The following is a 13,601-nucleotide window of genomic DNA, read 5'->3' as shown; positions in this document are numbered from 1 at the left end:
CCTTGCATGTGCATATTTTAATCAAATCTCTTTTTCTGATCTCAAAACAAGTCAGAGACATTTCGACATAAGCTTTATTACAGTTTCAACTGCAGTCAACTGCAGTCTGCAAAGCAGCAGTTCTTGTGAAAAAAACATTTTTATTGAACTCTTCATTGCACTCATGTCTCCATATTGTTTCTGTTTATAGTATGTATGTATTTCTGTATATATTAGTGTGAATATTTGTTTTGGTTGTTCTGTATGTGTAAGCACATTTTGAGTAACGATGCTCCAAAGAAAAAAATTTGGTATGTGTCCGCATACCTGGCAAATAAAGCAGATTCTGACTCTGATTCTGATTCTGATTAATATCTTTCTTTAATGAAAAAATGTTGTTGCATGCTAAAGTGTATACTTTAAAAATGGCCTTTTTTAAGGTTTGTGCTTAGATGAAATATTAAAATGTTTGAAATAAACCTAGAACAAAACTATAGAATTACCTAGTTTGAGACATTTTCACTAAACCCCATTGAAAGTGCCATACACAGCTAAACAAAGCCAACTCGCCATCATATTTATTTAAAACTGTGTTATCGTGTAATTTAGAGCATGCAAGCCTAGTTCAATGTTTCTCCTTTTCAGTCTTTGCGGTGATATTGCACAAAAAATGTGCTCGAACCCTTGAAAGCACCGACAAGTCTTCTGAAAACGTACTACGGTGTTTTACGAGCAGCACTTGAAGGCAGCATCAGGCATCCTGTCAATCACCGGCTCCGCGTTGATCACCTGACCCAAACTCCAAGTCACGTGACTGATATTCCATACTCGCCATTTTGCAATGTGGGAGAGAGGGAGGCCACTTTTTTTATGGCCAACGAATAAAACAAAAGCAGTTTTATGTGTTGAGGACAAAGAGCGTCGAGCCGTTCCGTGTCAGTGAGTATATCTTTAATAAAACACAGCCACGAGCTTCTCCGTCACACATTAACCAAATAGAGCATTACAATGCCCTTGTACATCCATGTGTGTGTGTGTGTGTGGGGCTGCCAGCACTGTGTGAGATTCGTCTGTCTGTCTGCCTATGCGCGCGTGTGTGCGCGCACGTGCGTTTGAATAGCAGGCTGTGTAGCTAGCTAACTGAAGCTAAGAGCGGTTGTCCTGTTGTCTTTCACTCCGTTTTTTGTTCTTCACGTGGACGGCTCTTAGGTGTCTTAGCACCTCCAGCTCGGCAGCTAACATTAGCCGGTTAGTCTCGAAGTGGCTGGTCGATGTTTCAGTGGGAGTTGGGAGGCTGAGGGACTGAGAAGTGGCTGAAATATTTTTAGATCCTGACATAACAGGTGCTCTTCTGAGACTGGGTAAAGCACATGATGGGCTACAGAGGGACTAAACTTTTATCTATAAAAGGCGCCAGTAGCTTTGTTAGGAGGAGTAGGGACTTGGGTTGGGAACGAGATGGTCGCGGGTTCAAGTCCCCGTACGGGCCAAAGTATGGTGGTGGACTGGTAGCTGGAGAGGGGCCAGTTCGCCTCCTGGGCACTGCCAAGGTGTCTTGAGCAAGAACCCCCAACTTCTCGGGGCGCCTTTACATGGACAGCCCCCCCACTCTGATTTCTCTCCGTTTAGTGCAGGCACTGAACGTGTGTGTGTGTGTGTGTGTGTGTGTAGTTCAGGCCTGTGTGTAATAACAGCAGAGTGAAAACATTGTAATTTGCCCTTGCAGGATTAATAAAGTATTCATTATCATTATTATTATTAAACCGTGACAGACTGAAGTTAGTTAAACCATATGCTGTTTATTTGGCAGCTTTCCATTGCTTATAGATAGCTTATAAATTGAAGAATTATTGTTAATTAAATGACTGAATTATTCGTGGATCCAGTGTTAATAACACTAGGCCAGTATTATTATTATTATTAGTAGTAGTATATATTGCTGTGTAGTAACCTCTTCTCTAAATGTGTAACCTGCTCTTTTGGAATAGTCCCAGAAAAGCAGAAGTAGAAGGAAAGAGGAAGGTTATCTGCGGTCAGAAAGTGAGAAGGAGGAAAGTTTTGGATTTGCTGAGATAAAAGGAATTCAACCATGAGTAATGACCATTTCCCTCAATTGAGTTTGTAAATAGATGCACATGGTGCAGGCTAGGGTGTGTGTGGAGAAGCCGTAACAGGGCTTAACACAGTGGGTTAAGCTATAGATAGATAGATAGATAGATAGATAGATAGATAGATAGATAGATAGATGTTTATTGATCCCGAGAAAAATGGGACATTCCTGTGTTACAGCAGCAAACTCAGTCACAAAGCACAAAATATAAATATAAATGAGCTACTAGGAAAAATTTACATACATACAATATACATGAAATAATAATACGAATAAAGTAAAAAGACAAATATATTTGAATATGTACAGGATGGGGGAACAAAAATGTGCGACAGCTTAAATAATATGCTAAAATGTAAAAATGTATGCTACATGTAAATAAAGGTTTAGCGTGGTGCTTATTTGGGCTACTTCAAGGGCTGGGCAATATAGAAAAAAATCAAATATCACAATATTCTTAACCATGAACCTCAGTGTCGATATTGTATGGTTGACTATCGGTGCTTTAGCAAAATGTTATTTACACATAGAGATTTTTGATAAATAATCACCAGAAATGAGTCAGTCGGTAAAGGTAAATAAAAGAACAGTCTGGTAAGTTCAGAAAATGATATCACTTTACTGTAATGCAGTCTGTAAAACCAGGAAAAGACACCACTTATGCTATATTTCAATATCCAAAATCTAAGACAATATCTAGTCTCATATCGTGATGTAGATATAATATCAGTATAATGCCCAGCTCTAGCTACTTCCCTTTTCTTCTTAAGAGCCAATCCCCTCACTAGATCTTTGGTAAATACTGTGGTACAAAGTGTCAGTATGGTTTTTATTTTGTTTATTTTGTAAGATTATTTTTGGGCTTTTCCGCCTTTAATGGACAAGATAGCTAGGTGAGAAAGGGGCGAGACTTGCTGGATCGGACTGGAACCCTCGACCTCTGCGTCAAGGCATAAGCCTTAACGTATATGTGCACCTGCTCCCACTGACTTTCAGGGTTTTTAGTTTTTAAAGGCGTGTTTTCTTGAACAAATGTAAATAGTTTCCTTGAGAAAAAAACATCTATATTTTAAATGGCCATTTTAAATGCATTAAAAAAATCATGCAATTCATTTGACTTTTTATTAAATCAAATACAAAACAAAAATATGTGGTAAAATAGAGAACAGAAACTCATACAGAGAGTCATTATTTTGGCTTTTTTAAATGTAGGATCTACTACAGCTTTAGGTCAGGCATTAATACAGAAAGAAGAACATAAGCCTTTTTCAAAAGTCATTCAAAATACTGAGCTATGCACAAATTGCAAAATTTAGACCACTGCCGATTCCTGTTTTACGGTGGCCTCAATTTCTTCTGTTTTCTAGTATTACAATGAAGGAATGAATAAGTGTGGGGGGGGGGGGGGGGATATAAGGCAGATGTAGAGAGATCATTTATTTTGTATATAAGAGCATGCATTTTGTTCATTAAAAAACAAAGAAATTGTTAGTGTGTACCTCTGACCCAATTCTGGATGAACATGTTTTTATTGTATTTAAAATATGTGTATAGTAAGGGATAAGGCTACATCTGTTTAAAACTTCCATGATATAGCACCAACCAGTATACTTAGTCTTTTCTTTCTTCCCCACTGTCTGCCAGGTCATGGAGGAGATCCGAAATGTAGCTGTACTCATCACACACTCCTCCGCTGCTGCTGCTGCTGCCCCCTCGTCCCCCTCCGCTCCGTCGGGACCGGGATCCCGCTCTGCAACCCGAGGCCAGCAAGAGGCAGAGGGGAACCCCTCTCCGAGTGTTCAGCAGAAACAAGCTGCGGATTCTCTCATCCATGTCATCGAGAAGCTCAGCAAAATCGTGGAGAAGCGGCCCCAGCGCCGCTGCACCTTGGGGGGGCAGAAAAGAGCCTCTGCGGCAGGGCGGGGAGCAGCCGACGAGGGGGCGAGGGGGAGCAGAGGAGCCTCTCCCTGTAAGAAAATGAAGAGGAACTGTAAGAGCCAGGAGAGCGCAGGTGAGGCGCGATTAGGCGGCAGTGCTCTTTTTTCACCCGTGTTGGGCGACAGTAACAACAACACTCCGTCCACGGTAACGGAGGTAGCGGGCGACCCCAACAGCAGAGACCTCAAACGGACGGTGACGTGCTATCAGTGCAGTATGTGCCCCTACCTCTCCCAAACGCTGCCGCTGCTCAAAGAGCACCTGAAGCAACACAACGAGCAGCACAGTGACCTCATCCTCATGTGCTCCGAGTGTCGCTTCACCTCCAGAGACCAGGCGGAGCTGGAGACCCACGTCAGGCTGCACTACGACAACGGCGGCCACTCGGGGAGGAACTCCACGCCGTCGGATGCCTTCAGCGAGACTAAAGAAGACGTTTTCAGGAAGACGGATCGGGACTGGACCCTGGGCGGGGAGAGCGAGGTGAACTCCCCGGATGCTTCGGAGGAGCTGCCGCGGAAGAAGTGGTATAGCTACGAGGAGTACGGACTGTACCGCTGCCTGATCTGCAGCTACGTCTGTAGCCAGCAGCGGATGCTTAAGACCCACGCGTGGAAGCACGCCGGCCTGGTCGACTGCTCGTACCCCATCTTTGAGGACGAAGACGGGGCTACCACGAGGAGAGAGGCCCAGGCTGTGGCTAACACCGCTGCGACCCGTGAGGAAATAGTTGTTCTTTCCCCGGTGCTTCAAGATAAAAGCCTGAAAAAACCGCCCGCTGCCTTCAAGCTCCAGCTCTGCGTACCGATGGCAGTCGAGACCAAACAAGACGTGTCAAATCATCCGGCCTCTGATCTCAGCAAAAGCCTGAAAGAGGAAGAGGAAGAGGAGGAAAGCTCGTACCCTGTAAAAGACCTGACCGCCGAGGAGCCCATGGTGGAGGTGCAGGTGACGTCCGAGGTGGAGATGGGTAGTCGCCGCGATGGCGCCTCCGTCGCTGACAGCTTGCTGTCATCCGCTCAGAAGATTATCAACAGCAGTCCCAACAGTGCCGGCCACATCAACGTGATTGTAGAGCGCCTTCCTTCAGCGGAGGACGCGGTCATGGCGACCAAGCCGCTTCTTCTCAGCCCAGACATGGACAGTGGCAAGAGCTTACTGGACGCAGAGGGGGTAGAGCGGTACCATGCGGGAGCTGATGATCAGGGTGTCCCTGGCTGCAGCGCGGCTAGCACCACTGACAGCCAGCCCCCAGAAGCTGATATTAAGTCCTCTGCGTCCACTATGGCTCGCGAGTCTCCACGGGATGAAAACATTCCCCCAGCCGGTCGCAAGAGGACACATTCTGAGTCTCTCCGCCTGCACTCTCTGGCGGCCGAGGCCCTGGTAGCGATGCCGATGAGGACCCCGGAGCTCTCCGCCTCCAGTTCTAAGGTAAGTCTGAAGACCGTTTCACCCCAGGCGCAGAGCCCCAACACAGGCCAGAAACTGGTAGAGGTGACCACTGCCTCTGACCCAGAGACGACAGCAACTCTACTGGACATGGAGCTACAAAGCGAGGGCAGAGAAGAAGGTTTGGGTTCCCTGTGCCTGGGGGAGGGAGACGAGGAGGGCCCCGCCGCCAAAGCCGGCATCAGCCTGTCACTGCTCACAGTCATCGAAAGGCTCCGAGAGCGCTCAGACCAGAACGCTTCGGACGAGGACATCTTAAAAGAACTCCAGGACAACGCGCAGTTCCAGAACGGAGCCGTGGCCGGCGTGGTCACGGGAAACGGGGCAGGGAGCTACATGTGTAGCATCCCCAGAATGGACGCGTTGGTGGCCTCTCCTGACGGCAGTCTGGTGGACTACATCCCCGGCAGCGACAGGCCATACCGGTGCCGCCTGTGTCGCTACAGCAGTGGCAACAAGGGCTACATCAAGCAGCACCTGCGGGTGCACAGGCAGAGGCAGCCATACCAGTGTCCCATCTGTGAACACATCGCCTCGGACAGCAAGGACCTGGAGAGCCACATGATCCACCACTGCAAGACCAGGATGTACCAGTGCAAACAGTGCCCAGATGCTTTTCACTACAAGGTGAGGAGACTCAACACTCACATGCTGCTTTTAATCCTCTTATTTTATATGTAATCCATTCATCGGATGACTTAAATTGTATATTATAATGCCAAGAGTTTTGGACTAACAACTAAAACATGACATTAGGGCTGGGCAAAATGAGAAAATACTTCACAATACTTTTGACAAAAAAACCTTGGTATCAATACTCCAACGATATTGTAGTGTTGACTGTTGGTGCTTTCACAAAATATTTACACAATGAGGTTTTTGATAATTAATCATCAGTAATGTGGATATAATGACTAAGTGGGTAATTTCAAAAATTAGAACAGCTACAACATTCTGGTAAGTTCAGAAGATGACATCACTTTACTGTAATGCAGCCTTTAAAACCAGGAAAACACTTATGCAATATTACAACATCCAAAACCTAAGGTGATATCTAGTTTCATATCGCGATATCAATATTGTGTGTACGTGTGTGTGTTAGAGTGACAGACACAGACAGGGCCAAAATTATTCATACCCCTGGAAAATTATGCAACCAACAGCAGAGAGCTTCTGTTTTTCACCTGTTGAGTTGATTAAACAGCTGTTCCCAGTGAATCAGGGTAATTCCTGCTTTAGAACACCTTGGACTATTTGGAATGGTATAGATCTTTGGATCTTTGGATCTTAGACTGTAACAGTTTGCAAAGGGTATGAATAATTTTGGACATGCCGCTTTTTGTTCAAATGTAAATAAAAGATGAGTAATCATTTTTTCCACAATGATGAATTTATGAAAAGCTTTTTTGATTGTCAAGTGCATGTTTAGTCATTTCACTGTGCTTCTATGCTTAGAGTCAGTTAAGAAATCACGAGCGGGAGCACCGCAGCTTCAGCGCCGACATGGCCGCCCTCGCGCCCGTCACTGAAACGGTGGCCATGGTGGAAGAAGCTGAGCGGGGAACCGATGAAGGTAAGACGCGTTACCATGGCCACAATTATGTGTTATGATATGAAGATAGATTGGTACAAGATGTTTACTAGCGAACACTCATCATACTCCTTAATCAGAACTTTCTTCCATGCCACTGGTCCTCTGTTGCCACGTATTGCCCCATGATTTTCGGGTTTGCAGAAAGTCGTTCATTTATGTCATGTGTCCTTTATTCCAGAATGTGGGATGCAGAAGATGTATAAGTGTGATGTGTGCGACTACATCAGCTCTACATATGTCGGCGTGAGGAACCACCGTCGGATTCATAACTCCGACAAGCCTTATCGGTGAGTTGTTAAAGAAAAGCTTAAAATGCACCACTATCACATACATGCATGCAGTCATAAGGCCAATTCAGTGGAGCTTGACAGATTATCATTATACATTTTTTTGTTGTTGAATATTCATTCATCAGAATCCTTTTATAATGACAAATAAAGGATTCTGATAAATTAACATTTTAAAAAACTGTCAACCATGTCATGAGTGCTGGCGTTGCATAGTCTGTCCACCAGAGGACGCTCTACAACGTCCCTTTTAGCAACACTGATTATTTTTTTGTTAATGTGTTTTTGTTCCAAGGACTTTACGTTTCATATCTTAAGTTTGTATTTTTACACATTTTATTTATCAGAACTTTAATGTATTTTGGTGTTCCTCTGTTCTGTAGTGACATTAAAAACAAATTACTATCATATTATTTTAGTGAAAACTCATAAATAACTAATGGAAGGGAAATCTGTTTATATTTTGGTACACGTTTCTGGATTTAAAAATATGTATACATCAGCCGATATATTGGCATATCGGATTTTTAAATAACCAAATATTCATATCAGTATCAGCTTTAAAAGTCCTTTATCGGTCTACAATTCAGAGTAGTCTAGAACCATAACGTTCCACTTCATTTAACTCCTTTACCTTCCGCTTTCTTTGTGTTGGAATCTTAAACTCCGGTGGATTTATGAGGATAAGCATTTAATTTTCCTAAAAACATCTAAAAGTGGCCGGTGATTTCCATGATTTGTCTAGCATAAGTCCAGATGCCAGGACGGTACGAGCATTTCATCTGGACATAAATTAAATCGTCTATGATTTTGTGAAAGCGACAAGCCCTTGTGTTGTAGGTTGCTAAGACAACACGCAAACATCACACAACTTTACACACAGTGTGAAGGTAACCAGGAACCATAAACTATGACAGACTGGGAGGAGCCCTCAACGTGTTACACCTGTAACAGTCCTGCACTGTCAACACCGACCACCTTCAGTCAACACTAGTGATAGTCCGTTCCACTGACCTCGCAACTCGGAAGCCGGAGCCGGGAATGACCTCACGCCACCGTATGTGTACTGATGTTCATCGTTTTCATTAGCTGCAGCCAAGTTAGCCAATTGTTAGCAATGCCAGTTCATAATAATGCATTACGCTATTTCTTTGTAAATGCACTGTAGCAACATGTGACGTGTTACACCGTAGCAACATGTTATTGGAGGCTTTTACCTCCAATGACTGAAGATATACAGCACCAGTTATTTTCGGTGTCAGAGCTGATTCCACTACTAATAAAAAAAGAAGGATAAAATTAAACATGACAAATATATGGAAAAACAAATTAAGCACAAATGTGTGGCAAAAACACTGGCAATTGCTTTTAGTGAAAAGAACAAATTCTATAGTTCAATATATATATATCGTGTGTGTGTGTGTGTGTGTGTGTGTGTGTGTGTGTGTGTGTGTGTGTGTGTGTGTGTGTGTTGGTGGTCGGTGAATATTGGATTTTCTGATTTCACTTCCTCACCAAATAGTTTCCAGTGAATGAGCCTCGCCTCCTACTGTACGTGCTGGTTCCCTGTACGTGTCATCTTCAGAAAGTACCATTAGATGGCAGTACATGCCTGGTGATGCTCAGACCAGCACAGTGATCTCAGGGTGTAGGCACTGTCACAACTATCTCCCCCTCACTACTTCTCCCCTACCCACTCCTACTCTGTATTAGCACTCAGCCTTTATATTAACACAAAGCTGCCGTGATGTGTGAACACCTACGTGTGTTTGTGTAAGCCTTCTTAACAGTGTGCCTTCCCCTGTGCTCTTAAGATCAGATGCACATACAAAATACACACACACACACACACACGCGCGCTGGATTTCTTTCTGCTCTGAAAAAAGGTCAGGTGGTAACTAATTGCTGTTTCTAAGCAGAATTATCAAGCATTCTGATGACAAAAGGTATGAGAGCAAAAGGAAATATTGTAAATATTGTATGATCGAGATGTAAATATTCCGACAGATACTAGGACTGGCAGATATGGTAAAACTCAAATATCACAATATTTTTACCAAATGCCTCAATATCGATGTTGCAGCTATATTAAATAACTGAGTTTGTTGTTGCCTAATGTTAAGCTTGTGCGTGTGTGTGTGTGTGTGTGTGTGTGTGTGTGTGTGTGTGTGTGTGTGATTACACATCTATTGTTGCTTTTGTATGAAGCACAATGTTTCCCATTGACTTGCATGAAATGTGCTATAGAAATAAAGTTTGATTGATCGATCAAAGGGTTGACAATTTCACCAAATATTTTCACAATGAGTGTTTTGATAAATAATCATCAATAATGTGGATATAATGATTACGTAGGTAATGATACAAGACCTTGAAAAGTCTGTTAAGTTCAAAAAATGTCATCACTTTACTGCAATGTGGCTTTTAAGATCAGGGAAAGATATCCCGATATCTAAAGTCTAAGAAGATATCTCGTCTCATATCACCATATTGATATATCCATATGTTGCCCAGCCCTTATTCAAACTTATAAAATAGTTGCACTTGCCTGAATAAAGACCGAAAGACCGTGAAATGTACTTAAATGTGAAAGCACTGTTGCTGTTGTGTCAACATACTTGTGTCCTTGTGCTGTCAGGGTAGATTATATTATTTTAAATATGACTTTAAGTTAGAGATGTTCCGATACCAGTATCGGTATCGCCTCCGATACTGTCTAAAACACTGGAAACGATATCGGGAAGTACTGGAGTTAATGCACCGATCACCATAAAAGAAAAGAAAGAAGAAGAAAATAAAGCCCTAAAGAAAATCTATGTTAAAAGTACTTAATTTATCTTCTTTTTCCATTATGACTGAGTGACTGTGTATCAGATAAGTTCAGAAGATGACATCACTTTACTGTAATGCAGCCTTTAAATCCAGGAAAACACTTACGCAATATTACAATATCCAAAATCTAAGGTGATATCTAGAACTTACCAGAATGTTGACTGTGTATCAGATTCGGTATTGGGGGGCATAAAATAGTATCGGCCCATCTCTACTTTAAATGCTGACGTGCAGATATCCATTTTTTTGCCTTTGCACATAAAGTGTGTAGCTCTATCTATAACTATACATTGGAGTCTGCTAATACTGTGATGTAGACCTACATAATGACGTCAGAAGAAACATTCACTTCTAAATGGGATGTCAAATCTCTGACTCCCACTCAAGATGGTGAGGACCATTTGCACATTATTCTGTTCTGGTTCTGTTCTCTGCACATTGTATTCGAAAGGAAACAAAGACCTTCTGCTTTGATTGCAACGCAGTAGGCTAATGACAGGCTAGTGGTTCACCATGGCCAATGTGGAGGGAAACACCCTTAAATTAAAGCTGAACGTCAGCCCTTCACGCTGATAGTTGGTTTTATTTCAGATACGTACAGAGCCAACACGACAACAACCGTGTCACGGACCAAGGACTCTCACTGTACTTACAAGTCATGAAAACAATGTGCCACATGTACAGCCTTTCTCTCACAAACGTTCTGCAGTGTTTCACATTTCAAGTTTGATGCACTTTTCCTGTGCATTGCGTCGTCAGGCATAATCCCATCTAGTGTTGGAAAACATATTCACATCCTTTACTTAAGCAAAATGACCAATTCCACACTGTAGAAATACTAAGCACTGCATGGAAAGTGTTACTTAAGTAAAAGTATGTAAGCATCATCAGGAAAATTTACTTATAAAGTATTAAATGTAGAAGTACTCAATGAAGTCCTCCCATTTTAGAAACTGGAAACGATCCGAACTGTTCTGTAGTTTTAGATCTATGGTTCTGTCAATCAACTAAGGGTCATTCCAATTATAATAACACATTGTGTTTTATAAACTACATTTCTTTTGTGTGCAATATTCTAGTAACTGAAGATGTCAGATGAATGTAGTGGAGTAAAAAGTACAAGTTTTGGTCACGGCAGCGTCCAACTTGCTTCAAGCGCTCGTTGTGCTGCAGCCGTGGCGAACACTAGGCAGCGCTCTAACATGCGGCTTTATCTTATGTTGGAAAAAGCTTGGTAAAAGTGTAAACCCCAATTAAATCAAAATAAAACTTCCTCTGTGAAACGACCATGTGGCTCGTTTCAACTCCACCCCTCAAATGATCGGAATCAAGAATCGATATTACCCAGAATTGAAAACAAGGATCGGAATTGGCATCAGAATTGTTCAAATCAAAACGGGGCCTAACATAAAACCTAAAAAATATAAAAACAATATTAGTTGTTTTATATCTATGGCCCAACCATACCTATTACAGTACGGATGTAGTAACCGTTATGATAGAAGCAGGAATATGTAACATGAACCAAAACATTCAGGGGAAGATGTTCACAACATGCATACAAATAATTCAAATTTTGCTGCAAATCCCTTCAGGCTGAACGTGTAAAGGAGCGAAACGATGAGCTCAAAGGGCCGCGGCAGACCTGACTCGAGCTCCACGTTCTCATCTCTCCGTTCTCCCCTCTGCCAGGTGCTGTAGCTGTGATTTCGCCACCACCAACATGAACAGTTTAAAGAGCCACATGAGGAGGCACCCCCAGGAGCACCAGGCCGTGCAGCTGCTGGAGCAGTACAGGTGAGACATAAGGCTGGGATTTCCCAAAACAAACAGATTATAAATAGATTTCCATCGTGAATGATCCAGCATCGATTCATAAACTCTAGTCGTATCCAATGTCTGTATGATATGAAACTAGAAGACCCGGAGAATCCATCGGTACCAATGTCATGCTGGCTTGTCAGGAAGGGGGTGAAATGTGGCACCAAAGTCGGGCTACATTTTGGCGAGGGGGGGGGGATTGCGTAACAATTTTAAAACGGGTCCATCTGTCACCTCCAGATATCTGAATTTAATGTCACTCAATACTCACCGAGTGTATAAAAAGGACATTGAGGTCTTATACTGTTTATTGATCCCCAGTGGGAATAGTACAATTTACACTATGTTTTGTGTTTGTTATCATTACACACAGACCTGAAATACACACACATGCTCAGGACCTATTCATGCACAAATGGAGAGATGTCAGGGTAGGGGGGGGTTACGGTGCCTTCCTCAAGAGCACCCGGAGGTGAAATTGCATCTATACATCAACCAATCCACAATCTGTACTTTGGCCGTACAGGGTCTTGAACCAGCAACCCTCCAGTTCCCACCCCCCCAAAACTCCCCAACTCCCTTTGGACTGAGCTCCTGCCACCCTTGTTACCATTGGTAAACATTGATACTTGTTACAGCGGACCAGAGGGAACCTTGCAGTTGTAGAATCTCTTTCACATCCAAGCGAAATTGCGTTTGCAACTAATATATCCCAAATCCACATTGAATCGGAAATCGTTGGCGATGCACAGCCTTTGAAAAAAACCTCAAACACAAATCCAACCGTGGACAGGAACTACTGGCCTTCCGTGGTGAGAGCGAAGCGCTGCAACCTGATCAAAAAAAGCTGGGGTTGTCAGAGTCTCGGTGGGGCTTATACGCACTCTCATGGTGCCAACAGCCTGGGAAGTTGGTCGCTGGGTGGAGAAAGTCGGTGCTAGTGAATACTCCTTCCTATACCTAACCCTGAGCGAGGCCCAGATTGCTGCTTTCCACTTCACTGAATGCTTGTTCTTTATTTTCCCGTGGTCAGTACCTTCCCGGCTGTCTGACAGTGGTGGTCTTTTTCTGTTAGGGGCTTTTAAATTATTCACATTACAATTCATTTTATGGCCAATTAATGTGTTTATTTTCTTAAGTTATCGATTGTATCTTGGTGTGTAAAATGTCAGAAAGTGATGAAAGACGTCAATCAGTGTTTTGCAGAGCACAAGGTGAAATCTTCAAAGGTCTCGTTTTGTCCAGAACTCAAAGATATTCCGTTTACTGCCACAGAGGAGAGAACAAAATAACACATCAAATCCCAGAAAAAGTGTCCTATGATATGACAATTTCCCTTAATGAGGTTTAATATGAGTTAATTAAGATGAGTTCCCCCTGCCTCAATGCCCCCCCCCCCATAGCTTCAGACTCAGGAATGGCACATACTAATGAAAACTCATTGGCTCTAGTGGCTGTAATTCTGCACCAAGGCTGAATTTTGGGAAAGAGACTTCAGATACAGTACACAGGACCACTAAGGTCTATATAAAAGAGACTTCAGATACAGTACACGGGACCACTAAGGTCTATATAAAAGAGACTTCAG

The 13,601-nt window shown here is 43.0% G+C and overlaps 1 protein-coding gene across 1 annotated transcript in view; it reads left to right on the top strand.

Moving 5' to 3' along the window:
* Positions 1 to 793: 793 nt before the first annotated feature.
* The window catches only part of znf507 (zinc finger protein 507), an 18,582-nt gene continuing 5,774 nt past the window's right edge, over positions 794 to 13,601 (top strand). The window contains exons 1-5 of the mRNA XM_034874861.1: positions 794 to 918; positions 3,734 to 6,106; positions 6,935 to 7,052; positions 7,252 to 7,360; positions 11,885 to 11,989. Of these exons, the coding sequence (XP_034730752.1) occupies positions 3,737 to 6,106; positions 6,935 to 7,052; positions 7,252 to 7,360; positions 11,885 to 11,989 (2,702 nt within the window). The 5' untranslated portion in view covers positions 794 to 918; positions 3,734 to 3,736. The remainder of the gene's footprint in view (positions 919 to 3,733; positions 6,107 to 6,934; positions 7,053 to 7,251; positions 7,361 to 11,884; positions 11,990 to 13,601) is intronic.

The sequence above is a fragment of the Etheostoma cragini genome, chromosome 1 (genome assembly GCF_013103735.1).
Source record: "Etheostoma cragini isolate CJK2018 chromosome 1, CSU_Ecrag_1.0, whole genome shotgun sequence".
Classification (NCBI taxonomy): domain Eukaryota; kingdom Metazoa; phylum Chordata; class Actinopteri; order Perciformes; family Percidae; genus Etheostoma; species Etheostoma cragini.
This window is presented reverse-complemented; position numbering and strand designations above follow the sequence as displayed.